This window comes from Mustela lutreola, chromosome X (genome assembly GCF_030435805.1).
Source record: "Mustela lutreola isolate mMusLut2 chromosome X, mMusLut2.pri, whole genome shotgun sequence".
In the NCBI taxonomy this organism is placed as follows: domain Eukaryota; kingdom Metazoa; phylum Chordata; class Mammalia; order Carnivora; family Mustelidae; genus Mustela; species Mustela lutreola.
Window position 1 is genome coordinate 33,294,624 of NC_081308.1, and position 22,480 is coordinate 33,317,103.

General features: G+C 42.3%; 1 protein-coding gene across 1 annotated transcript in view; it reads left to right on the forward strand.

Annotated features, from left to right (window-relative positions):
- The window catches only part of LOC131821380 (cytochrome b-245 heavy chain), a 33,501-nt gene extending 11,867 nt beyond the window's left edge, over positions 1–21,634 (forward strand). The window contains exons 4-13 of the mRNA XM_059157445.1: positions 864–948; positions 3,639–3,784; positions 5,741–5,931; positions 8,679–8,808; positions 11,171–11,263; positions 14,078–14,331; positions 15,429–15,591; positions 16,758–16,904; positions 19,766–19,890; positions 21,159–21,634. Of these exons, the coding sequence (XP_059013428.1) occupies positions 864–948; positions 3,639–3,784; positions 5,741–5,931; positions 8,679–8,808; positions 11,171–11,263; positions 14,078–14,331; positions 15,429–15,591; positions 16,758–16,904; positions 19,766–19,890; positions 21,159–21,285 (1,461 nt within the window). The 3' untranslated portion in view covers positions 21,286–21,634. The remainder of the gene's footprint in view (positions 1–863; positions 949–3,638; positions 3,785–5,740; positions 5,932–8,678; positions 8,809–11,170; positions 11,264–14,077; positions 14,332–15,428; positions 15,592–16,757; positions 16,905–19,765; positions 19,891–21,158) is intronic.
- Positions 21,635–22,480: the final 846 nt, after the last annotated feature.

Consider the following 22,480-nt stretch of genomic DNA (forward strand, 5'->3'; position numbering starts at 1 on the left):
CAGGTTTTTCCCTAACCTGTCATACAATGATAATAATGGTCCCTCCCTGCTAGGACTGATGCAAAAATGAAGAGTCAGAATGCACATAAAACATTTAAAACAGTTCCTTGCACAAGCTCTTTGTAAATACTACCTATCACTCTTTTTGCTATTAATATTTGGTTAATGATATCTCCTTGTGATGTTGTCTCTATCAACAGAGGTGAGTGGGTATTTTTTTTTCCTCCCACAGTGTATGTCTTCGAAGGGTGTTGTTCTTAAAGTATTCACTTATTCTAGAGCTGTTCACTAGTCTGTGTCCCCGTTAGACTTTCAGGGTCGTGTGAAATGCATACATCTTTCCTATGACACTGCCGGTATTCCAGGGAGAGCTAACTCTTGAATCTCTCACCTAACTAACACTTAACTTACTGGTTGACACCTTCACAAGGATGAGCCTTCGCTACCTGCCAGTGAGGAACTGTGGGGAGCTCACAAACATTCTGGGGTGGGAAAAAGTGATGGAGAAGACACAGAGACAGAGAGCTCCTCCTTCAGGTCCAGGTAAAATATGCAGAGACTGGTTGTAGGGACCTAACACTTATTGTTCAACGAACTTCTCCAGGCTCCTGGGGCTGAGCCGGTTGTGCTTGTGTGTGGTTGCTCAGGAACCTGTCAGGTAGACTACTCACTGGCTGGTTGACCTTGGGAAGATGAGTACGAGAATCTGAGCTTCTGTTTTCTCATCTATCAAAGGCATAGAATGACAGTGCTTTCAGGGTGGTTATGACAATTAAGTGAGATGATCTGTATCTACTGTCTGGCACACAGGAAACCTTCTTGATAACAATTACTGTTTTGTTCTTTTCCCTTTAATCCAAAAGTGCTGTTCCACAAGAATTCGAAGACAACTGGACAGGAACCTCACTTTCCATAAAATGGTGGCATGGATGATTGCGCTTCACACTGGTGAGCTGATTAAGATATGTGAGATTGCAAAGAAAACTTGAAACCAGACAGTTCCCTCTTCTCCTAGATACCTTTTATTTTAGAAGAGGTCAGCCTTTTTAGATAGATCAGGTGGTGATTGGCTATGTTGTATTTTTTTTTAATTTTTTAACTGAAGTATACTTAACATACAGCATCCTGTTTGTTTCGGGTGTATGACATAGTGATTTGACAATGACATACGTTATAAAATGCTCACCACGATACACAGAGTTATCGTCTGCCACTACACAAAGTTAGTAACTATTATTGACTACATTCCCTGTGCTGTACTTTACCCCTCTGTGAGTTATTTGTTTTATAACTGGAAGTTTATATTTTTTAATCTTCTTCACCTATTTTGCCCATCCCCTCACTCCCAACCCCTCTGGCAACCACCTGTTTGCTGTCTATATATATATATATATATATATTTTGCTGTCTATATTTATAAGTCTGTTTCTGGTTTGTTTGGTTTGGTTGATTTGCTGTTTAGATTCTACACATAAGTGAAACCATACGGTATTTGTCTTTCTTTGTCTGATTTATTTCACATAGCGTAATACTGTCTAGGTCCATTCATGTTGTTGCAAATGGCAAGGTTTTCATTCGTTTTTATGGCTGAGTATGTTATGATATATATATATAAGATATATATATATATAAGATATAAGATATGTATATCTGATATCTATATAAGATATCTATATAAGATATCTATATCTATATCTATATCTATATCTATATCTATATCTATATAGTACCACTTCTTCTTTATCCATTCACCTATAGATGGACACTTAGGTTGCTTCCATATCTTGGCTGTTGTAAATAATGCTGCTATAAAAATGGGGGTGCATATATCTTTTTTTCAAATTAATGTTTTCATTTTCTTTGGGTATAATTACTGAATTATGTGGTATTTCTTTTTCTAGTTTTTTTGAGGCAACTCTGTAGTGTTTTCCATGGTGGCTGCACCAATTTACATTCCCACCAAGATATGTTGTACTTTTTGAATGAATTCTGTTAAAAAATATTCACCACTCTTTCTTCCATTGCCATATTAGGATTTATTCCTTCAACTCTTTTTTTAAATGATTTTATTTATTTATTTGACACAGAGAGAGAAAGAGAGAACAAGAAGGGGGAGCAGCAGAGGGAGAGGGAGAAGCAGGCTCCCCCCAGAGAAGGAGCCTGCTATGGAACCTAATCCCAGGACCCCAGGATCATGACCTGAGCCAAAGGCAGACACTTAACCGACTGAGCCACCCAGGCACCCCATTCTTTCAAGTCTTAAAACTTCTTTTATCTTGGGGTCTTCTGACAAAATCTCAGTGTCCTCACCCTTCTCCATGCTTTTTAATATAAAAAAAGTCCACAACTGAGAGCTTTTATTTATCCATTAACAAAAATACTAGGGTTGAACATGTAGATTTGCGAATTTCTTGCACTAACCCTATGGGGGCCACAACCCATAAGCTGAGACGATATCTTATCTTATCTTAAGGGTAAGATAGCCCTTATCGGCCAAGAGTCTCCTTTATTATTATTGTTATTATATATCTACTAGGTATACATATGTGTATATGTATTCTTTATTATGTGTTGTTATTATAATTACTAAAGTGGCAGTGTTGGCAGAAGGGATGTATTTGGGACCCTAATCAGATCTTCACTAATTCACTTAACAAATAAGTGATGTGCTGGGCAATTGGCAGTGATGAACAAAAGAGACTTTTACTTTGCCGTTAAAGAGTTTCCCCATAATTTGAGTAAAATAGGTTTACATTGCAAGTGTTTAACTGTGTTTCTCTTCTATTAGTAGATCATGCAGGCTTTCTGAGCTGTGGTGAATAAGATGGTTCAAAAGCAAAATGCATGATAAAATCTTATTAGAAAGCAACATAGCGTAATGGTGAGGAGCAAAAATTTGAGTACCAGATTGCTTGGATTAGATTCTTAATTCTGCTGCTTTCTAGCTTGGTGATCTTGGGCGGGATATTAAAGCAATCTATGCTCCAGTTTCCTCATCTGTAAGATGAGCTGGTACTAACAGTACCTACATCATTGCCTCCACATAAGTATTAAGTAATTATAAAGCACTTACAACAGTTCTTGGCACCCGGGAAGTTGTATGTAAGTGCTTATTAAGTAAGGAATGCAATTTTCAAGAAGATATTCACTCTTGTGGCCATTGGTTTATATCAGTTCAATAATATGTTATTGTCTTTCTGGAGTAATGTCAGAATCAGGTGAATGGGCTGGCCAAAGGCATACATTGCATGAGAGTCTTCTTGTTTGAGCATAAACATATCAGGGGGAGAGAGATAATGAGAGCACACCTAAATATCCTCAGAGACCACGGTTATTTTGTAGAATTTCAGAACTTGATTGGATCTTTAGGATAGTGTCGTTTAAACATCTTCATTTTACAAATGAGGAAATCAAGACCAGAGAGGTCAAGTGATTTGCGTATGATCACACAACTAGAGAATAGCTTACCCACTAGAGTTCTAGTCTTGCCTGTCTGGCCTGGAGACCCAGTTCTTGTTTCTAAGTGTCCTGGGCCATCCCTGTGTCTCCCTGTATCTTATCATAGAGTCAGGGGCTATAACCAGAAACCCAGTTTACATGAAAATTGACTGCACCCTTCTCTTCTCTGTCCTCTTCAGCGATTCATACCATTGCCCATCTGTTTAATGTGGAGTGGTGTGTGAATGCCCGAGTCAACAAATCTGATAGCTATTCAATAGCACTCTCTAGACTTGGAGATAAACCTGGTGAAACTTACCTCAATTTTGCTCGAGAGGAAATCCCGGTAAGTCTATTTCTGGATTCAGACTAGGCCGTTAAAACTGAGGACTAGATTTCAATGAGTGAAGAACTCTACTTGGGCAGAACACCAACAATGATAAAAGTTGACCATCAGTGGGCAAAGTTTATAGTTTCTAAGAATGTGGATACAGAGAAAATGTCTTCCCCACTCCTGATCCCATGTGTGGAGGGTCTCTAGATGTTTTCCAGTTCCTTATGCTCACCTGTAGAATCTGGAGTAACTCAGGCTCACCCATGACAAAGAAAAACAAGAACATACATCTAGTCAAACAAAGTTGAGTTTATTACTTACTGCAGCAAAAGAGGCCTCACACCATGAGAAAGTCTGGGACAGGCTTGTCATGGACTTCTGTCAGGTGGTTTTGGTGGGGTTTAAGGAAGCAAGGATTTGCTCTGCATCAGGCATGGTCAGGAACTGGGGGTCTTTCTATGCTTGGGTATCTTAGCAGCAGTCCCTTGTGTTGTTTTCTTGGCTCTGACAAAGTTCCGGAGTGGTCTTGTTTTTGTCCCACTCCCTCACAGTCACACACCGACCTCATCTGATGCGGGCGTTCTATGAGATTCTTTATGTGAATTAGGGAACACTCTGGTCTCAAGGTTCATACCAGGCTAGCCACCAGCTGACAGCCGACAGAGGTACTTTTCTTCCTTCTTGCCTACAACATCCGAGGGGTGGCCTATGTCTGCTGATAATCATCCCATGGGAAGCACAGTGAACTGGGAGTAACTCCAAGGTCTTCCAGGCGAAGCCATTTGAGGTATCCACAGCAAGGACTTCTTCCCTTCCAGCAGTTGTTAGAGTTTCCTACACTCAGTCAGAGAAGCTCTGAGTCATCTTCATGTGCCCAATGGCTTGGGAAGATGGCCAAGTCACATAATTATACACTGAATTCCAAACATGTTTCCTCGTGTTTAGAAAAGATGAGAAAAAATGTCCCTTAATGTTGCAGAAATAATTCTCCTCAGACCAACATGGAAACAACTTGCCTAAGAGAAAAAGAAATTCCTTTTCTGTAACTTCTGGGATAATTTTTCTTTCATATTGTTCATTGTTTGTACAATGATATAGAAGGAAGGCAACATGAACACACTAGGTGAGCCGATGCTGTCCTGCTTTGCCTGAATCTCTTTGGACCACTTGTACTATGTCTGTGCTCCCCCTACCTTTTCATGTGTTTTCACTTCCAATTGCTGATACCTGCCTTTCTTCCTCAGAGGACCACCCTGGGGCTACGGAAGTTCCTTGACGCACAAACTCAGAGATCTGGAACGGCCTGGATGGCTACCTCTTTGTGGGCAGCCATTAGCCAATACCTGTGGGGTGCAGGCCATGAAAGGCCAGCTTCCTTGCCTTGAGTCAGGATGAACTTTGAAGCAACCTTCACTAAAGACTTGGCCTGAGCTCACCCTCCTGTTTGACTTCTCCCTCTTTCCTATCCTGTTGCCCATCTTCTTACCAGTGTCTTTTGGAGCACACCTTTTTAAAATCACTTACTCATGAATCCTCATCTCAAGGTCTGTCTGCTTCAGGGGAACCCAGCCTAAGATGGGGGGCATGTCCAGAATACATTTGCCCACTAAGCACTGTGGCCCTTTCCAAACCAAAGGGAGAAAGAACCTCAGACTCTTTTAGGACATCTTACAATTGGCTCCCTTAGAACTATTTGTTCAATACTCCCTTAGAACTATTTCAGCCTATCAGTTAGTACTTCCTATGACACCTCGGCCACATAAGACCATTTTAAATTGAGAAATACCTATTCCAAATCTATTTCACTCTGTGAAGGATAGTTAGGATTATTGAAAGGGAGGAATGAAAATATCTATTGGCCTATACACCAGACACTTTATAAATAGGTCATCCTGTATTTGAGAGCCTACGGATAATGTGTGTGTGTGTGTGTGTGTGTGTGTGTGTGTGTGTGTTTGTATTTTGCAGAATCCTGAGGGAGGCTTGTATGTGGCTGTGACCCGCGTGGCCGGCATCACTGGTATCGTGATCACCCTGTGCCTCATTCTAATTATCACCTCCTCTGCCAAAACCATCCGGAGGTCTTACTTTGAAGTGTTTTGGTACACGCACCACCTTTTTGTGATCTTCTTCATTGGCCTCGCCATCCATGGAGCTGAGTGAGTGTTTAAATCCTTTAATTTCTAGGTATGATGCTGTCGGAGGCACCGTGACCTAGTCTGTGTGTGGCGAGTCTGTCTGCTGAGGGAATATGAGGGGACACCAGAGGTCAGTTGGACAGAGACCACTCAGCAGCATTTCAGTTTCTCACACCGATGAATAGCTATTATTTCTGTGGTAATTTAACAATAGCTATTATTAAGGCAGTTCATTCTAACAAGCTTGAAAAATGCACCAATGTTTGAGTACCTCTGCAAGGGTGTGAAACACGTTAAGGGTGCTGGAGGGGTCTTGGATGTCTGCAGTGATGTTCTTATGGCTCAATCTCTACTAAATTAGACAAACTCCCAAACTAGAGGGGCACCTGATTAACCAGGCGACAGGGTTTGCTGTAGTTCAGTGAGCTTCGATTCAAGCTGGACATGTATTGATTATCTACGGTGCATGAGGACTGCTCTCTGGCACGGTGGGCAATACTAGAAGGAAACATACATGGTTATTGCCTTCCAGCATTCTAACACAATAAAGGTAAGAGCTCACTTCTATCGAGTACTCATTCTAGAGATAAACTCACATCCCCATATCCTGGGGGACTGGGGCCCAGGTGGTCTCAGGCCAGTGGTGACGAATATCCTCATAGAGAGTCACAGTGCCTGCACGTGTGGTTGGCACAGTAGGTCTTATGGGGAATCCTATTTTATACTGGGTTTCCTTTTTATGCTGTTTCACAGCAGCTGATTCTCCCACCTGCACACAAAAGCAGGCCTGGGGAAGTCCCCTGGTGGGTTTCGGGCTCCACGTAACTAAGCATCAGGAGAGCACATGCTCAAGGCTCAGTGACTCTCCTGGGAGCCAAGTTGGCCTAGAGGTGCCTAAGACCTAAGTGTGAAAAGGGAAAGGGTGGGAAGAAGTAGCATCAGGCAATTACTCATATGCATTCTTGACCGACTTGCTGACTCTGACCTCTGATCAACCCTTTGTAAGCTCTGAAAAATCTGTGTAGACAAAGAACTCTGGTCTCTCTTAAAGCAAATGAGTATCTTTAAATGGGATTTGGTCAGAACCCAGCTGTTTCAGAGAATCCAGACACAAAAAATGAGGCTCTTCCCCTCCCTAGTTTAGTAATCCCCCACTTTATGTCTGTATAGTTTCACAATGATGCATTTTCCTTTGGAGCAGGCGAGGACGTGTATTTGCCCCACTCGCCGTCTGAAAAGAATCTGCCACCTACACTGGCTGGCTGATTGCTTACAGTCTCAGGGCCAAGGCAGCAGCTGAACTGGGATTAAAATCCAGGTTTTCTGACTTCTGGTCCTGGCGCAGAGAAGAGGAGAGAATCTAATTTGTTTTCTCTCACTTACTCCCCATGTGAACTTGGCCCTCAGGAATTTTGACAGTTATCAGTTGTGGGACTCTTACTTTGTGCTGGCATATTTTATGCATCAGGTCAATTTATTACTAAAATACAGGTTTAGTTAGGTATTATTAGACCGATTTTACAGCTGAAGAAACTGAGGCACAGAAGAAGTTAAATAACTTTCCCAAGGCCACCAAACTATCAAGGAGTGGACCTGGGATTTGAAACCAAGGCTGTCTGATGGGCCCAAAATTGTTTTCTCCAAATCATTCTGCTTTTCTGTTACAAATCACTTTCTGTTACCAGTTTTTCTAAGCCTCAGCGTTCTCGTATGTCAACTGGGGTGCCAGTACTTACCATTCAGGCTTGTTATGGGGGTACAACTGAGATAATTTGTGTAGAGTAACTTTCCTCCGGCCTGGCACATAATAGATGCTCAGTACACGGTAACTCTCGGCCCCAAGGCCTAGGGTAGAAAAGGATGGTTGACAGCCTTGGATTAAAACATTCACAGAATATACCACGTGGCACACCACATTTTAGGTCCCCCATACAGCTACTACAAAGGGGGCCTTCTGTGTCTCTTAGTATATTTTCTGAAGACCCTGCTGTTTAAGTTCCTTGAGGTCAGGAACATGACTCACTTGATTTTGCATCTGCTTTCCTCTGGTCCCACTAAACCCATATTGTCTTGTGTGTTAGCAGTTGCTCAGCTGAAATCTGGGGAATGGAAATGACCAGGCTCTTAGTGCCTCCAAGGACACACCATTAGTGTTGATATCTGTGAGAATGTCTGAGTCTCCGCAAAGTCTCCTTAAATTGATTTCAACACTTTCAGTTTCATTGAGACAATTTTGGAACATCAGATGAAGTGCTTGGATTAAGCCTCAGAGCTACTGTGTGTGATGGTCAACCACACAGGGGCACCTGTCCATGGCGTGTAATATTCGCCTATGCTTCGCTGGCCAAGCTCTTTGCTTCTAGGACTGTCCTCACAGAGGGGACATCTCTTTGTAATTCCCACAAAGGCACTGTATGGGCGAGTACTTGCTCTGTTAGATTTGCAGTTTTCCTGTTTTGGTCTGTTTGTTTGTAAATGGAAATAATACTTGAAACAGAAGCACAAATGCTCCCTTTAAGGAAACAGGTATTGATATGATCCAAAACTTACGTATTCTTTGTGCCATTGTGCTAATGTTTTTTTTCTATTGCTGAAGAAGACATTTTCTTTCCCTTCCTCAAATCTACTCAGAAGGGTTAATGAGATATCACTGTTAAGTAGGAAGTACAGGATCCATTCTAGAATACTTGAAATATGCCCAGATTCTCAAAAAGCGAAGAACTTAGTTTCTTGCTACTAAATGGTCTGGACTTACATTTCCTCCGCAGGCGAATTGTTCGCCAGCAAACCCAAGAGAGTTTAGACAAAGACAACCCTGAAAAGTGTGACAAAGATCCCTCAGAATGGGGAAAACCAGGAAAATGTGCAATCCCACAGTTCGCTGGGAACCCTCCTATGGTATGTATAGTTCATTGTTACAATTATAATTTCTTTACCAATAATCTTCCAACTGTGTCTCAGAAATATGTACAAATGTCATAGAGCTGTCTGTTACAAATGCCACGGAACTGTTAGAATGGTATAAATATCTACTTTTTTCTCCTATACTTATTGTCTAGAATTATTTCTTGAAAGGTAAGGATTGCATTGGTCTATTACGAACAACCTGATATAAAACTTGGAAAAGCATTGCTTTTGGAAGTGCTGTTGGGGGTTCAAGAAATTCCATCTCTTCTCTTCTGGATGTGAGGGCCACAGTAATGATTTCCAGAGGGATTCCATTCTGAGCTGAGTTGGATAGCTCAGATAATCGCTCATAAGGAGCTTAGGGCTTTTTCAGATACCATGAAGTAAGACTTTCTGTACAGCTTTCAAAGCTGGGAAGGAAACTGATGAAGTAACTCATAGGGCTGCCTTTAAGCATCAGGGGCCATGTCTGCACCACATAAAGGACACTGGACATCCAGGTTTATACCAACACAAGAGTATAGCAAGGATGACTAAGGGAAAACATGGTAGAATATTCACCTTCCACTGGGTGCTCCTGTTGTGTGCTCTGCAAAGTTTGATGTATTCTCAATATCTCCTCTCCGTTGAGAAGTGGGCCCTGTGTTCTTCATTTATTTTCCTCCATGGACAAGCAGTGTACCTTATTGGTTACCATGCCAACTACCGGTCTAAAGCTAGGCAAAAATCAACGTTGGTACAGGGCTTGCTTCTGAACAGGATTATTATTATTTTTTTTAAGTACAGTATAATGTAAAGACAAAAGTCCTACCCCATTTTCTCCTTTCTTTTTTCCTACTCTCTTAACATAGGAATTTTCTTCTTCTAAGACACAGTCTGCTGTCCAGAGACTTAATAACTTTAAGCATCCTTGCCCATTAATGAAAGCAACCAGATGTATCAACAAACTGCCCCCGGTACATGCGCACATCAATGGAAAAGGTAGAAAAGAAACTGTATTGCAGGTCCTCTTATGGGTTAAGGGAACGCACCCTTCCTTGAAGACAGCTGGAATCAGGGCACTTAACAGGCATCTACCTCAAAGGAGCTTCTGGGTTTCTGCGAGTAGAGGCGATGTCCAACACCTCATTATGTTCGATTTCCTAGGAAAGAGATGGGTGGTGCCAGGCTATTTTGAAAACCTGTGCCATGAAAACAAAGGCCAGCAGCAGAATATATCTGACTTGCGGGCAGATAGTCTTCAATTTTGGTGGGAGGTGGGACATTCAGTGCTCTCAACTTCCAATCTAAAGTTACCTTGAAACATTTCATAGAAAGATCATAGGTGAGACTATAGGAAGCCCTTTGTGATTTCTTTTTCTTTCTTGGAATCCATTCTGAAATGCCATCTTTTAAATGATATCGCCTCCTAAAGCTCTTTACTACTTTAGCTATTAAACTGGGAACCTAACTGACGGGAGTCCCAGGATGGATCTGTTTACCCTAAAGGTTTTCATATAGCCAGTAATACTACAGGTTAATTCCAGTGTGGTGAAGCATTGAAGATTCTGACAAGAGAGAAATCTAAAGAAATCTGAAAATCTTTGGCCTTGTTCCTGTTCAGCAGGTGCATTGCATAGCTCCCAGAACTCACGAGGATGTTGGAGAAACAGCTAAATTCTTGCATGAAATTACTTATCTTGCAAAAGATTAAGCTTTGACTACATGGTTGAGAGAAAGCAACTACAATGTTGCATTAAAAATATGGTGTTGTTGAAATGCTATCCTTAAGAGAAATGTTAATTCTGAAACTAATCTTGTTCTGCTGTAGGGTTACTGCAACTGCTGTTGCAACACCAGGAGGAAATCCCATTCTTGTGGGCAGTTCCTCTTGGGAAAGTTTTATACTGTAGATAAAGTTCCCCAATGTGGCCAAGGACAATGCTCATTTCTATTGGCTTAAGATTTTATTTTATTTATTTTATTTTATTTTTTTAAAGATTTTATTTATTTATTTGACAGAGAGAAATTACAAGTATACTGAGAGGCAGGCAGAGAGAGAGAGAGAAGGAAGCAGGCTCCCTGCTGAGCAGAGAGCCCGATGCGGGACTCGATCCCAGGACCCTGAGATCATGATCTGAGCCGAAGGCAGCGGCTTAACCCACTGAGCCACCCAGGCGCCCCTTAAGATTTTATTTTAACTTTCGATATTTTTCATGCATTCTGTTGTATAAGAAATTTACCTATCGGATATCAAATATTTAAACAAGCTTACAAAGATTAACTTGACTTTGGAAATTTTTCATTCCCATTAATCTTTTATTAGCTCTTACCCCTGAATACATGCCATTTTCATCTTTTGCTCTGATTACAGACGTGGAAGTGGATAGTGGGTCCCATGTTTCTGTATCTCTGTGAGAGGCTGGTGCGGTTTTGGCGATCCCAACAGAAGGTGGTCATCACCAAGGTATTGTCTGGTTTAAGAATAACTAATCGTATCTAACTATAACATGGACAAGTCTACCCAAGTTGTCTGTACCGTTGATCGGAGCTGTCTTTCACTTGGATTCTTTTGATTATATGTAGAACAGAGAGAAGAGCTATGGTTGAATTCAGTTGGTATACTTAGCTTGATGATGGTTGAACCTTTTAACCGGGGGAAGTACAAATCAACATTTTCTTTCTTTCTTTTAAAAAGATTTTATTTATTTATTTGACAGACAGAGATCACAAGTAGGCAGAGAGGCAGGCAGAGAGAGAGGGAGGAGCAGGCTCCTCGCTGAGCAGAAAACCTGATGCGGGGCTCGATCCCAGGACCCTGGGATCACGACCTGAGCCTGAAGGCAGAGGCTTTAACCCACTGAACCACCCAGGCGCCCCCAAATTAACATTTTCTGTTGAAAAATAAAGTGGACTGTTTTGTGTGCATGAATAAAACTCTCTCTCCTTCTCTCTCAGTGTGTGTGTGTGTGTGTGTGTGTGCGCGCGCACGCACGCGTGTGTGTGGGTGTGTGTATGGAGAGAGAGAGAGAGAGGAGGATGATCCAGTGGCATCCAGCGATGACGTGGGCGGGTAAGAGTGAAGAAGCAAAACACGTGAGTTCTAAAGGCTACACACTGAGCCTTAAAATACTCAGACGCCAAAAGAACCAGGGAGCCAAGGGCAGGTCTGACCGAGGTGGAGGTAGTTTTTCTTGGTCTCCCTTTACCTTCTTTGTGTACTGTGAATGTCATCACAGAATATCATGCGTTTTGTTTCTCTGCTGCTAACTAAATAAATATCCGACTCAATAAATAGAAATAGAAACTCCTGGTTATCGTTTCAGGAAACAAGAGACAAAACTAGTTTCATCAAATAAAATTGAATTCAACTCAATACAGTTTAAAAAGTGTTTACTAAAAGCCTAGTATGGGTTATTCTTGCAAAACATATGAATTCTCCCTGCCCTCTCTAGCTTTTCTTTCTTGGCATCTGTGGAAGGCCAGAGTAAAGTTAGTCCAGCTGGCACTGGAAATCATGAAATATAGGAAGCTATAGCAGTTCTCCTTTTATGATACTTACACTATATGAAAAGAAAAAGCCCACAGAAGAGCAAGAAAGGCTGCCACAAAATTTTCCTTACTAGGCTAGACCTGACTAAGCAGGCAAGTATTTTTCTCGAACATATTTTAAAAACAAATCTGCTTTCCTGTGGAGAAAATAGATACTCGTTTTCTTCTCATAAAAACAGATATTCATTTTCTTCTCAAAAAGTAAAAAACAACTAAGAAACAGGGTGTCAGTTCTGCTAGTGTGTTTTATTTCATTTAAACCCAGTTTCACCTGGGGCAGCCAAAAGAATGTTCTCACCATACAAAATTGCAACACGGTAAACATCATTTTCAAAATAATTTTTGTCGATTTTTATTTTTTGGCTTCAAAATGAAGCTTTAAGATTCTTTATTTCGGTCATGAAAGGATGTTGGGTGCTGCTTAATCATTTAAGATGGAGTGAAATCACAAGTTTTGGAAATGCTTGGCAATATTTATTGAAAGGATTTCCTGCCTTAACCCTCCTCACTCACAGAAAGCTTGGCACCTTCGGTCAACATTTAGGGAGCTGCAATTTTGTTTCTATTGATTTTTCTTTGCCTTGATGCCCCTTGGTTTGTTTTTTTAGTTGTACCTAGAAAGTCCTCAGTATCTCCGAAATTGTCCCAGAAACGATGTATTGCTCTCTGTATTGTAATGACAGCTTTTCTTTGGATTGCCTTTTTTTTTTTTTTTTAAATTATTTACCACCTCACCAGTTGATGGGTGTTTGGACTGTGTCCAATTGTTTGTTGTTACAAACAAAGCTGTCATGAACCCTTGTACACACGGAGAATGAGCATGGCAATGGGTGGGTGGGAGCTGACTTTGGGATAGACCGATGATGTACTTCCCAGATAGGTAGAAATGTAAACACAATGCATGCAATCAGGCAGGTTCAAGGTATGACTCAGGACAAAGACGAGTACATTTGGCTTGGTTTGTGGGATGTTTCTATATTGCCAGCCAATAGGGTCCCCTTCTTCTATCCAGCTGCCAAGGCTCTCGATCGTCCCCTGGGAAGACAGGAAGGCTGAGCAGGAAGCCATCTCTTCTTCCTGTTTCTAGCACGTGCCTTGACTTTTTGGAGAAAAAAATATCACAGTAGGCTGATGTCTTGGGCCAGACTCCCTGGCAAAGACTTGGAGACAGAGAGTTGCAGACAGAGGGTTGATGGAGGTGTGTTCTGAGGAGATGAACCTGTAAAAGGAAAGATGGCCAGGCTTGGGGAGGAAATGAATGACTCTCAGTCGGTTGCAGCTGCAGCCTCAGCAGATCCTCCAGGGAGTGGGTTGGGAAGATGTCTGGGATTTGGCAGGCCATGGGCTCCAGCTGAGGACAAGCCACAAGAGATGAGACACATGCACTCGAGGAAATGCCTCTTTGGACTTGTACAGAGGATGTGTGGGTGGCATCTTAGCTCAGCCTTTTGTCCGTATGGACACCGAAAAGGCAAGTATTTGGGGGAAATTGTAGTTTCCAGAGACTTTTTAAAAAAAAATTTTATTTACTTATTTGACAGAGAGAGAGAGAGAGAGAGAGAGATCACAAGTAGGCAGAGAGAGAGAGGAGGAAGCAGGCTCCCCACTGAGCAGAGAGCTCGATGTGGGGCTCGATCCCAGGACCCTAAGATCATGACCTGAGCCAAAGGCAGAGGCTTAACCCACTGAGCCACCCAGGCACCTCCCAGAGACATGTTTTGTTTTGTAGGTGGTCACTCACCCTTTCAAAACCATCGAGCTACAGATGAAGAAGAAGGGATTCAAGATGGAGGTGGGACAATACATTTTCGTCAAGTGCCCCAAGGTGTCCAGGCTGGAGTGGCACCCTTTCACACTGACCTCCGCCCCTGAGGAAGACTTCTTCAGCATCCATATTCGGATCGTTGGGGACTGGACGGAAGGACTTTTCAATGCTTGTGGCTGTGATAAGCAGGAGTTTCAGGATGCTTGGAAACTACCTAAGTAAGCACAAAGAGCATATTTACAGAAGTGTACAAGTTCACGAAAACTGTCACCCAATAGCTCCCCTTTTCCCATCTCTCACTACACTGTCTCCCGGGGGTGAGCAAACACACAAGTTCTACAAATATAGGTAGCTATGTCGGTGTTCCCCATTTTATGTGTGTGGTGCGTTTAAGCATATACTTATAAATCTTGTGGGAAATAGGAAATATTGAATCAAATATTAGTAATGAGTGTTACCAAATTCCTTTAAATATGTAAGGGTCAAGGCCAAGGTATATTAACTTTTCTAGACAAAGTTATAGTGTATCAAAGATATTCTTTTTTTTTTTTTAAAGATAGAGGGAACACATCTCATCAGGATATGTTTGTTTTATTTATTTATTTAAAAAATTTTTATTTTTACTTATTTGATAGAGTGCACAAGCAGGCAGAGTAGCAGGCAGAGTGAGAGGGAGAAGCAGACTCCCCGCTGAGCAAGGAGCCCGACATGGGGCTTGATCCTAGGAACCTGAGATCATGACCTGAGCTGAAGGCAGTTGCTTACCCACCCAGGTGCCCCATCAAGGATATTCTTAAAATTTAATTGACCTATGTTTTTTGAGGGTAAATGCCATATATTATCGACTTTGCCCCCTTCTTCCCACGTGCCTGAGATGGTGCCGGGCACTTAGTAGATGCTCAAGAAAAGCTTGTTGCTTGACTCAATGAATAGACAAATGAAAAGTGAAGATTTTAAATTCACAAGATGCTATGACAGAAAGTTTGCACTGTACTTCAGCGTGCAATGTAAGCAGGAATTTCAACTGTGGGATGCCCTGGCAAGAGGTACAGGTGTATGTGTGTTGGGGGGGGTGGTTGATGAAAGGGTGGAGAGATGAAAAAAATGCCCCTGAGAGTTACCAAATGTTCTCAGTTAGCTAAAACTTCCTCTTCTTACTTCGAACCACAATGTTGACACCAAGTTGAAAGCCATTTCATAGAAGAGTGTGCCCTGTAGATACCTTGTGCCAGTTCGGTGGGACATAAGCTGTGCCCCATCCTACTCTGCAGTACGAGGTGACCCTCTAACCACCTCCTCACACGCTTCCCTGCAGGATAGCTGTGGACGGGCCCTTCGGCACAGCCAGTGAAGATGTGTTCAGTTACGAGGTGGTGATGTTAGTGGGAGCAGGGATTGGGGTCACACCCTTTGCGTCCATTCTCAAGTCTGTCTGGTACAAATACTGCAACAATGCCACCAATCTGAGACTCAAAAAGGTGAGTCCCTTCATTTTTTTGGAGGGCTGGGGGGCAATCATCCCACTTGGCCCAGCAAAGTGAAAGAGAGCCTTCTGGGAAGAGGCTGGCGGAGACCAAAGGAAGTGAACACAAGTTCCAGGTGGTTCCAGAGAGACAGACTTCTCATAAAAGAGCTGTTTGATAAGTCAAATGTGCTTATAAATAAGCGGGTCTATTATTGCAAGTAATATACTGCGCTTGGAGAGCATTAGAAGAAATTGGGAAGAAAGGTAGTGGGGATGGAAAATGTTAGCAACCCTGATGCAGTAGCTACCCTTTCTGTGGATTCTCGTCCAATATTTTCTCACGTGTTTACATACTCTTGGAAAGTTGTAAATATTGAGTACGTATACTTTTTCAAAAAAAAAAAACATAGTGTTTTTTCAGTGTTGTCACAGCCTTTATAATAATTCTTTTTAATGATTCTTTATGTGGCATTGAGAGGGTACAGAATCATACCATCCTATTTAGATATTGAGATTGATTGCTTTTCCGGTCTCCCAATACCTTTTTTTTTTTTTTTTTTTTTTGCAAGGGGAGGGCAGGAAACACGCCCTTTCATGAAACTTGTACTTACTTTCTTACGGGTATCTCCTCAGAGTAAATTCCCAGGGCATTTTTTGGTCACATGTACATTTGGTTTCATTGCCCGGTAAAGGACATCTTGAATAAAACCTGAGTCATTCGAATCACTTTAGAGAGAACCTCGAGTAGGGACATTGAGCAGACGGTGACTTTTTATTCTCCCCTTTTCTCTCTTTGCTATATGGAGAAGGTAGAGGAAGAGCAGCTCCCCCGCCCTCCCCCCCAGGAACTCAGGAATGTCTGGCATTATCGGGCAGTGAAGCTAGCCTAGAGCCAATTGGGCTTTCTGAGAGGCGGGACAAAGGAAGCCAGGCATTTGAGGTGGCCAAGAGCAGACCCAGAGGGAAAGCGCTGAGCTGATGTTGTTTTCCTAAGCCATGCATTTCTGAGACCAAGGTATTTACTGCCCCACGGGGTGAAGGCCTGTGCAGGTTCATGTGAGCTAGCTTGTGAGATGTCCAGAGCTTTCTGAAAACCTATGTTTCTAGGGAAACAGGGAAAGGTTGCAGGGTTGGGTGGGGTAGAAACCCGTCTGTGCATTCTGATGAGACCTTTTGCAGATATACTTCTACTGGCTGTGCCGGGACACACACGCCTTTGAGTGGTTTGCGGACTTGCTGCAGCTTCTAGAGACCCAGATGCAGGAGAGGAACAACGCCGGCTTCCTCAGCTATAACATCTATCTCACGGGCTGGGATGAGTCTCAGGTGAGGGCGAGATCCCAACTCTCGCATCCTTCCCACAGTTCCCCGGGGCAGACCGACTTCCCTTTGGTTACTGGAGTGTTCCCTATTCCATTCTTACCAAGAACAGTTGGTGGAGTTGGGAGATCCAGCCCATCCGCTCTCACTCAGTGTCCGCACATGTTCAGACTCTTGAGACTAGATTCGAAGTTGGAATCAAAGCTAGGGAGCCCACAGGGAATAAGAGCCATGACTTTGACCTTCTTAGAGTCATGCTTCTTCCAAGGGTCTCGAACCACCTGGACAAGATGATCCACAGGGTAATGGGAAGAAAATATTAGCTGTCTTTCTCCCTCTCTTTATGCCTATCTCTACCTCTATCTGTACACACATACATATTCCTTTAATTTTATGTTCATGTCTATTTTACAATACACACAATACATTTAGTAAATAGTAATAATAAGTGCTCATAGTTATTAAGCATATTCCATGTGCTAGGTATTTTTATTAGTGATTACACAGATTGTCAAATTCAATCCTTACAACAGTCCTATGAAGTAGCTGGTATTATTCTCCACACTTTACTGACAAGGAAAGCAAAGGCCAGAACAGGTTAAGTCATTTGTCCAAGGGCACCCAACTAGTAAGAGACAGAGGCAGAATGTTCCAGAACCTGCACTCTTAGAAACTCCTACTAGTTCATGATTATCATTTATCAATAAATCAAAATACATTTAATGAAAATGATATATGTGTGCATATGTATAATATAGCATATATGTCTGTATATGTGTGTGTAATATAACATACAATACATAAAACATAACACATTATATATGTATGTGTGTGTGTGCATGTGTAGCTCCCATGTTAACAACGAAAACATTCTACAATTTATGACAGCTCACCCACAACAAAGAATTATCTGGTCTCAAATGTCAAAAGTGCTAAAATTGAGAAACTCTGAAACAAGTTAATGATTCCTAGGGGGTAAAATCTTTCTTTATTTTTTTTTTTAAAGATTTTATTTATTTATTTGAGAGAGAGCACAAGCCAAAGGGAGAGGCAGAAGGAGAAGCAGACTCCCTGCCAAGCAGGGAGCCTGATGTGGAACTCGATCCCAGGACCCTGGGATCATGACCTGAGCTGAAGACAGATGCTTAACTGACTGAGCTACCTAGGGGCCCCTAAAATCTTTCTAAATAAGCAAACATCAATGACTTGGCCTGGAAGCAGCAGAAGCAGCATTAGCTCAACCTGAGTAAGGAGCTAAGACAAGAGTCTCTGCCCGTACCTGGCTGGTATCAGGGAGAAAGGTGGCCATAGCCACACATTGCCTCCTCCCTCCTGGGCAACTTTCACAAGCACCTTGGATTGTGAAAACTGACCCTTCATTTGGGTTTTGGCATATTGTTTATCATCGATCCTCCAAGTCTTAGAAGAGTCTTGTTGCAATTGTAGATCTGGGAACAGATGACCATGAACATTGTTGCTCCAGAAAAAAGGATTTTTTAAAAAAGATTTTATTTATTTATTTGATAGAGATCACAAGTAGGCAAAGAGGCAGGCGGGGGTGGGGGGAAGCAGGCTCCATGCTGAGCAGAGAGCGCGAAGTGGGACTCGTTCCCAGGACCCCGAGATCATGACCTGAACTGAAGGCAGTGGCTCAACGCACTGAGCCACCCAGGTACCCCAAGAAAAAAGTATTTCACATGCCATTTCTGCAATTTAAAAACAAAACAAAACAGCAAATATTTGATAAAAAATGAAACCCAAGGGGAAAAAATCTATAATTTATGAATTACTTTGCAGTTTTATTACTTAAAAAACCAGACACGGTTTTTTAGATGAGAAATTTATTTGCATTGCAAAATAACTGTTTTGCTTTACAAAATTAGTCCTTACAGGATTATTAAATCACAGTGGTCACCCTTGTTAACCTCCTCCATCCCCATCAACCATCCCCTGTCCAGTGAATTTAAAATCTGATTCAAGGGCGCCTGGGTGGCTCAGTGAGTTGAGCCGCTGCCTTCGTCTCAGGTCATGATCTCGGGGTCCTGGGATCGAGTCCCACGTCGGGCTCTCTGCTCGGCGGGGAGCCTGCTTCCTCCTCTCTCTCTGCCTGCCTCTCTGCCTACTTGTGTTCTCTCTCTGTCAAATAAAAAAAAAAAATCTTTAAAATCTGATTCAAGTTTTAAATAAATGTAATGAACCACTTTTATGAAAACTATCTGTTGTTCGAACTGAGACCCCCTAGAATGGTAGCAGAAAACAACAGGTGACTATGTACAGCCACACACCCACACCCACACACCCACACCCACCCACACACCCACACCCACACATACACACCCACACACACACTAGCTTTAGACTTGATTTGTTGTCTCATTATGTTGCCAAGATATGAGTGCATTTTAGTCTGTGGTTGTTTTAGTTCTTAGCAATTCTCCTAAAGGAGTGGGAGTCTATTAAGGTCAAGAGAGAAAGTCATATGTAGAACAGGAAGAAAACTAGTCAGAATTTAAATCCTACCCACACCTTCCATGCCCGATGCCAAGTGCTGCCAACCTTGTCTTCCTATATCCATCCCATTCCGCCTCCCCACTTCACTCTCACTGAGATAGTTGTACCTCTCCTGTGGCACTCGTGATACGCTGTTCTGCAAAAAGGATTATTCATGCTCATACTTCAAGGTCTGCCCTTCTAGACTGTAAATTCCCTGAGGAGACCCAGTTTGTTCATCATTGTCTACCTTCTAGCCCTCCAATATATACATGGTTAGAATGGGTAGTGAGAACTTGGCTTGCGAGATACGTAAATAGAGCGGTGTTTTCCTTACAGCCTGTCTCTTTTTTGTGAATTCGTGCCCTTTCCCACAGGCCGATCACTTTGCCGTGCACCATGACGAGGAGAAAGATGTGATCACAGGCCTGAAACAAAAGACCTTGTATGGACGACCCAACTGGGATAATGAATTCAAGACAATCGCAAGTCAACACCCAAAGTAAGGAGTTGGGTGATCCAGCCCTTTCGCTGTCACCGAAAGAGGGAGCTCCCAAACACAGCTAGATTTGTATATTCTGAAAACTAAAATACCTAGATTACTGTATTCACACCCAATAAAAGTTTCCAGATACATATGACTTTACAAGGGAGGCTTTAGAGCACACCAAAATTACCTGGATTATGATTATAGTAAGTAATCATAATAATTATCAATTTTACCTGGATTATAATTACAGTAAGTAATTATAATAATTACTTATTATAAACAAAGATGGTGGCAGGGGGGCTCACGTCTGCCTTTCTGAACCCTGTTCCTCCCAAGTGAGGCCATAACTTAGCTCTTTTCTTTTGGCTCCTAAATCTCACTGGTGTATCTACTTCTTTTCATTCAATATGATTTAGACTTTTATCATTAAGGAGATATGGTGCCCACTTTCAGTTTTAGTTTTGGGGTCTAAAATCATAAGTTGCCAGACATCCTATGGTCCTTTGTGCCTTCATTAAAGCTGTACCCATTCTGGAAGTTTGAGGAGATCCTCTGTCTTGCTAGAACACATGATAAACTCAAGAAATCACCACAAATATACCTTTCACACCTTTGCTTTTTATCCTTTAATGAGTATATGAATCACTTGGGGATCTTTTTACAAGGCAGATGCTGACTGAGTGGGTCTGGGGTGGGAGATGAGATTCTACTTTCTTGGGGGAGATAGCATGAGCAGGGGGAAGGACAGAGGGAGAGAGAGAAGCAGATTCCCCACCGAGTGGGGCTCCATCCCAGGACCCTGAGATCATGACCTGAGCTGAAGGCAGAGGCTTAACCCACTGAGCCACCCAGGCACCCTGAGAATCTACATTCTTAAAAAGCTGACTAGGAAATTACTGGTCTGGGACCACACCTTGAGGAACTAGGCTTTAGAGTCTAAAACAGAGAAGGATAAAGCCGCACCCAGCTGTTTGTTGGCAGAGTCGTCATAGAGCCCTGAAGGGAACCAGTCCACAAACATCACTTCACCACCATTTTTTCTCTCCTTGAGGGCTCTTTCCCAGGGAAGTCAACAGCCTTTTGCATCTGTCCCCACAAACAGGGCTGAACCACACTCCCGCACAGAGTAATCTGAACATGGCCCACAGAGGAAAAGACAAAGGAGCAGGGGGGACTCTGCCCTAGAGCCTAAAATCAAGAGGAAATGCCCTCACGTGCTTTGTAGTCTGTCTCATCCAAAAGCCTGACACTGTTTTATTTTTCCTTTCTTTCCCCCGAAGTACCAGAATAGGAGTTTTCCTCTGCGGACCTGAAGCCTTAGCTGAAACCCTCAGTAAACAGTGCATCTCCAACTCTGAGTCTGGCCCCCGGGGAGTGCATTTCATTTTCAACAAGGAAAACTTCTAACTGCTGTCTTCCAGTGAGATCAGTGTGGGTTATGCCGCCAAGTACCTAACCCAATAATGCTAGTTGATCATGTAAGTGCCCCCCAACCCTTAAAAAAAGAGAGAAACAAGCTATAAGGGGAAGGTTTTCCCTGAAAGGAATGTTAAAGATTGTTTGATAGTGATAATTCTCATTTGTATGGGCTTTATGGTTTTCAGAGCACTTTTACAAACTTGATTTCATGTTTCACTCATAATAATGCCAGAGAAAGATAGGGCAAGGGTTCCTGGACTCAGGTTTAGGATTAAAAAAAAAAAATAGGGACTCAAAGTGGGGAAGTAACTTCCCAAAGATTCTGAAGCGTAGACCACATCTAGTCCACGCAGCCCCAGGTTTGGGGGTCTTTCTGTGATAGCAGGCCACCTGGAGATAGGCTCATGTACTCCCCAAAAGAGGCAACAATCCAGGGAGTGGCCACTCATTTTCCGTCTTGTATTATCTTTGTAATTATTGTCGCCATAGTGAATGAAATCTTCCAAATATTTAGGAGATAAGATATGCCAAGAAGGATTGAACACTTAAGAGTGACAGGACGGCCGTCGGAGCATTTACAAGGATGTTTGGCAGAGTGAATACTCAGTGAAAGTTTACTGAATGAATGAATGAATGAAAAGACATTTAGAACCATATAAGGCCCAAGTCGAAATAATTTAAAGTCTTAAACTAAGGATTGTGCCAAAGATTTATCCGATATGCCCAGCTGCTTTAAAATAGCACCTACCCCTTGTTTTATTTAAATACACACACAAAATGGCTCTTACTTGTGTGAATACTGGTTTATTTTTACATCATCATCATCATCATCATCATCATCATCATCAAATTTATGTCCTGGAAGCCAAAATCCCCAGCTTACTGTGTGTTGAATTCACACCCAGTAGAATGTTCTAGATATGCATGAGTTCAAGAGAGAGTCTGTGAATCACTGTTAGTTTGGCCAGGAACAGGGTTTTTTGTTTTTTGTTTTTCTTGGAAATGCTCTTATTTCTGGAAACTAAAAATAGCTTTACTTGCCCCACCCTGTGAAGCTACAGATATTTAGAACTACTTAACCTTGGTAATGAGGAAGAAAGAAGAAAGCTGGGGGACGGGCACAAGACAAGGAGAAAAGGGGAGGACGGGGGGGGGGGGAGAGAACAGGAGGAAGGCCATTGAA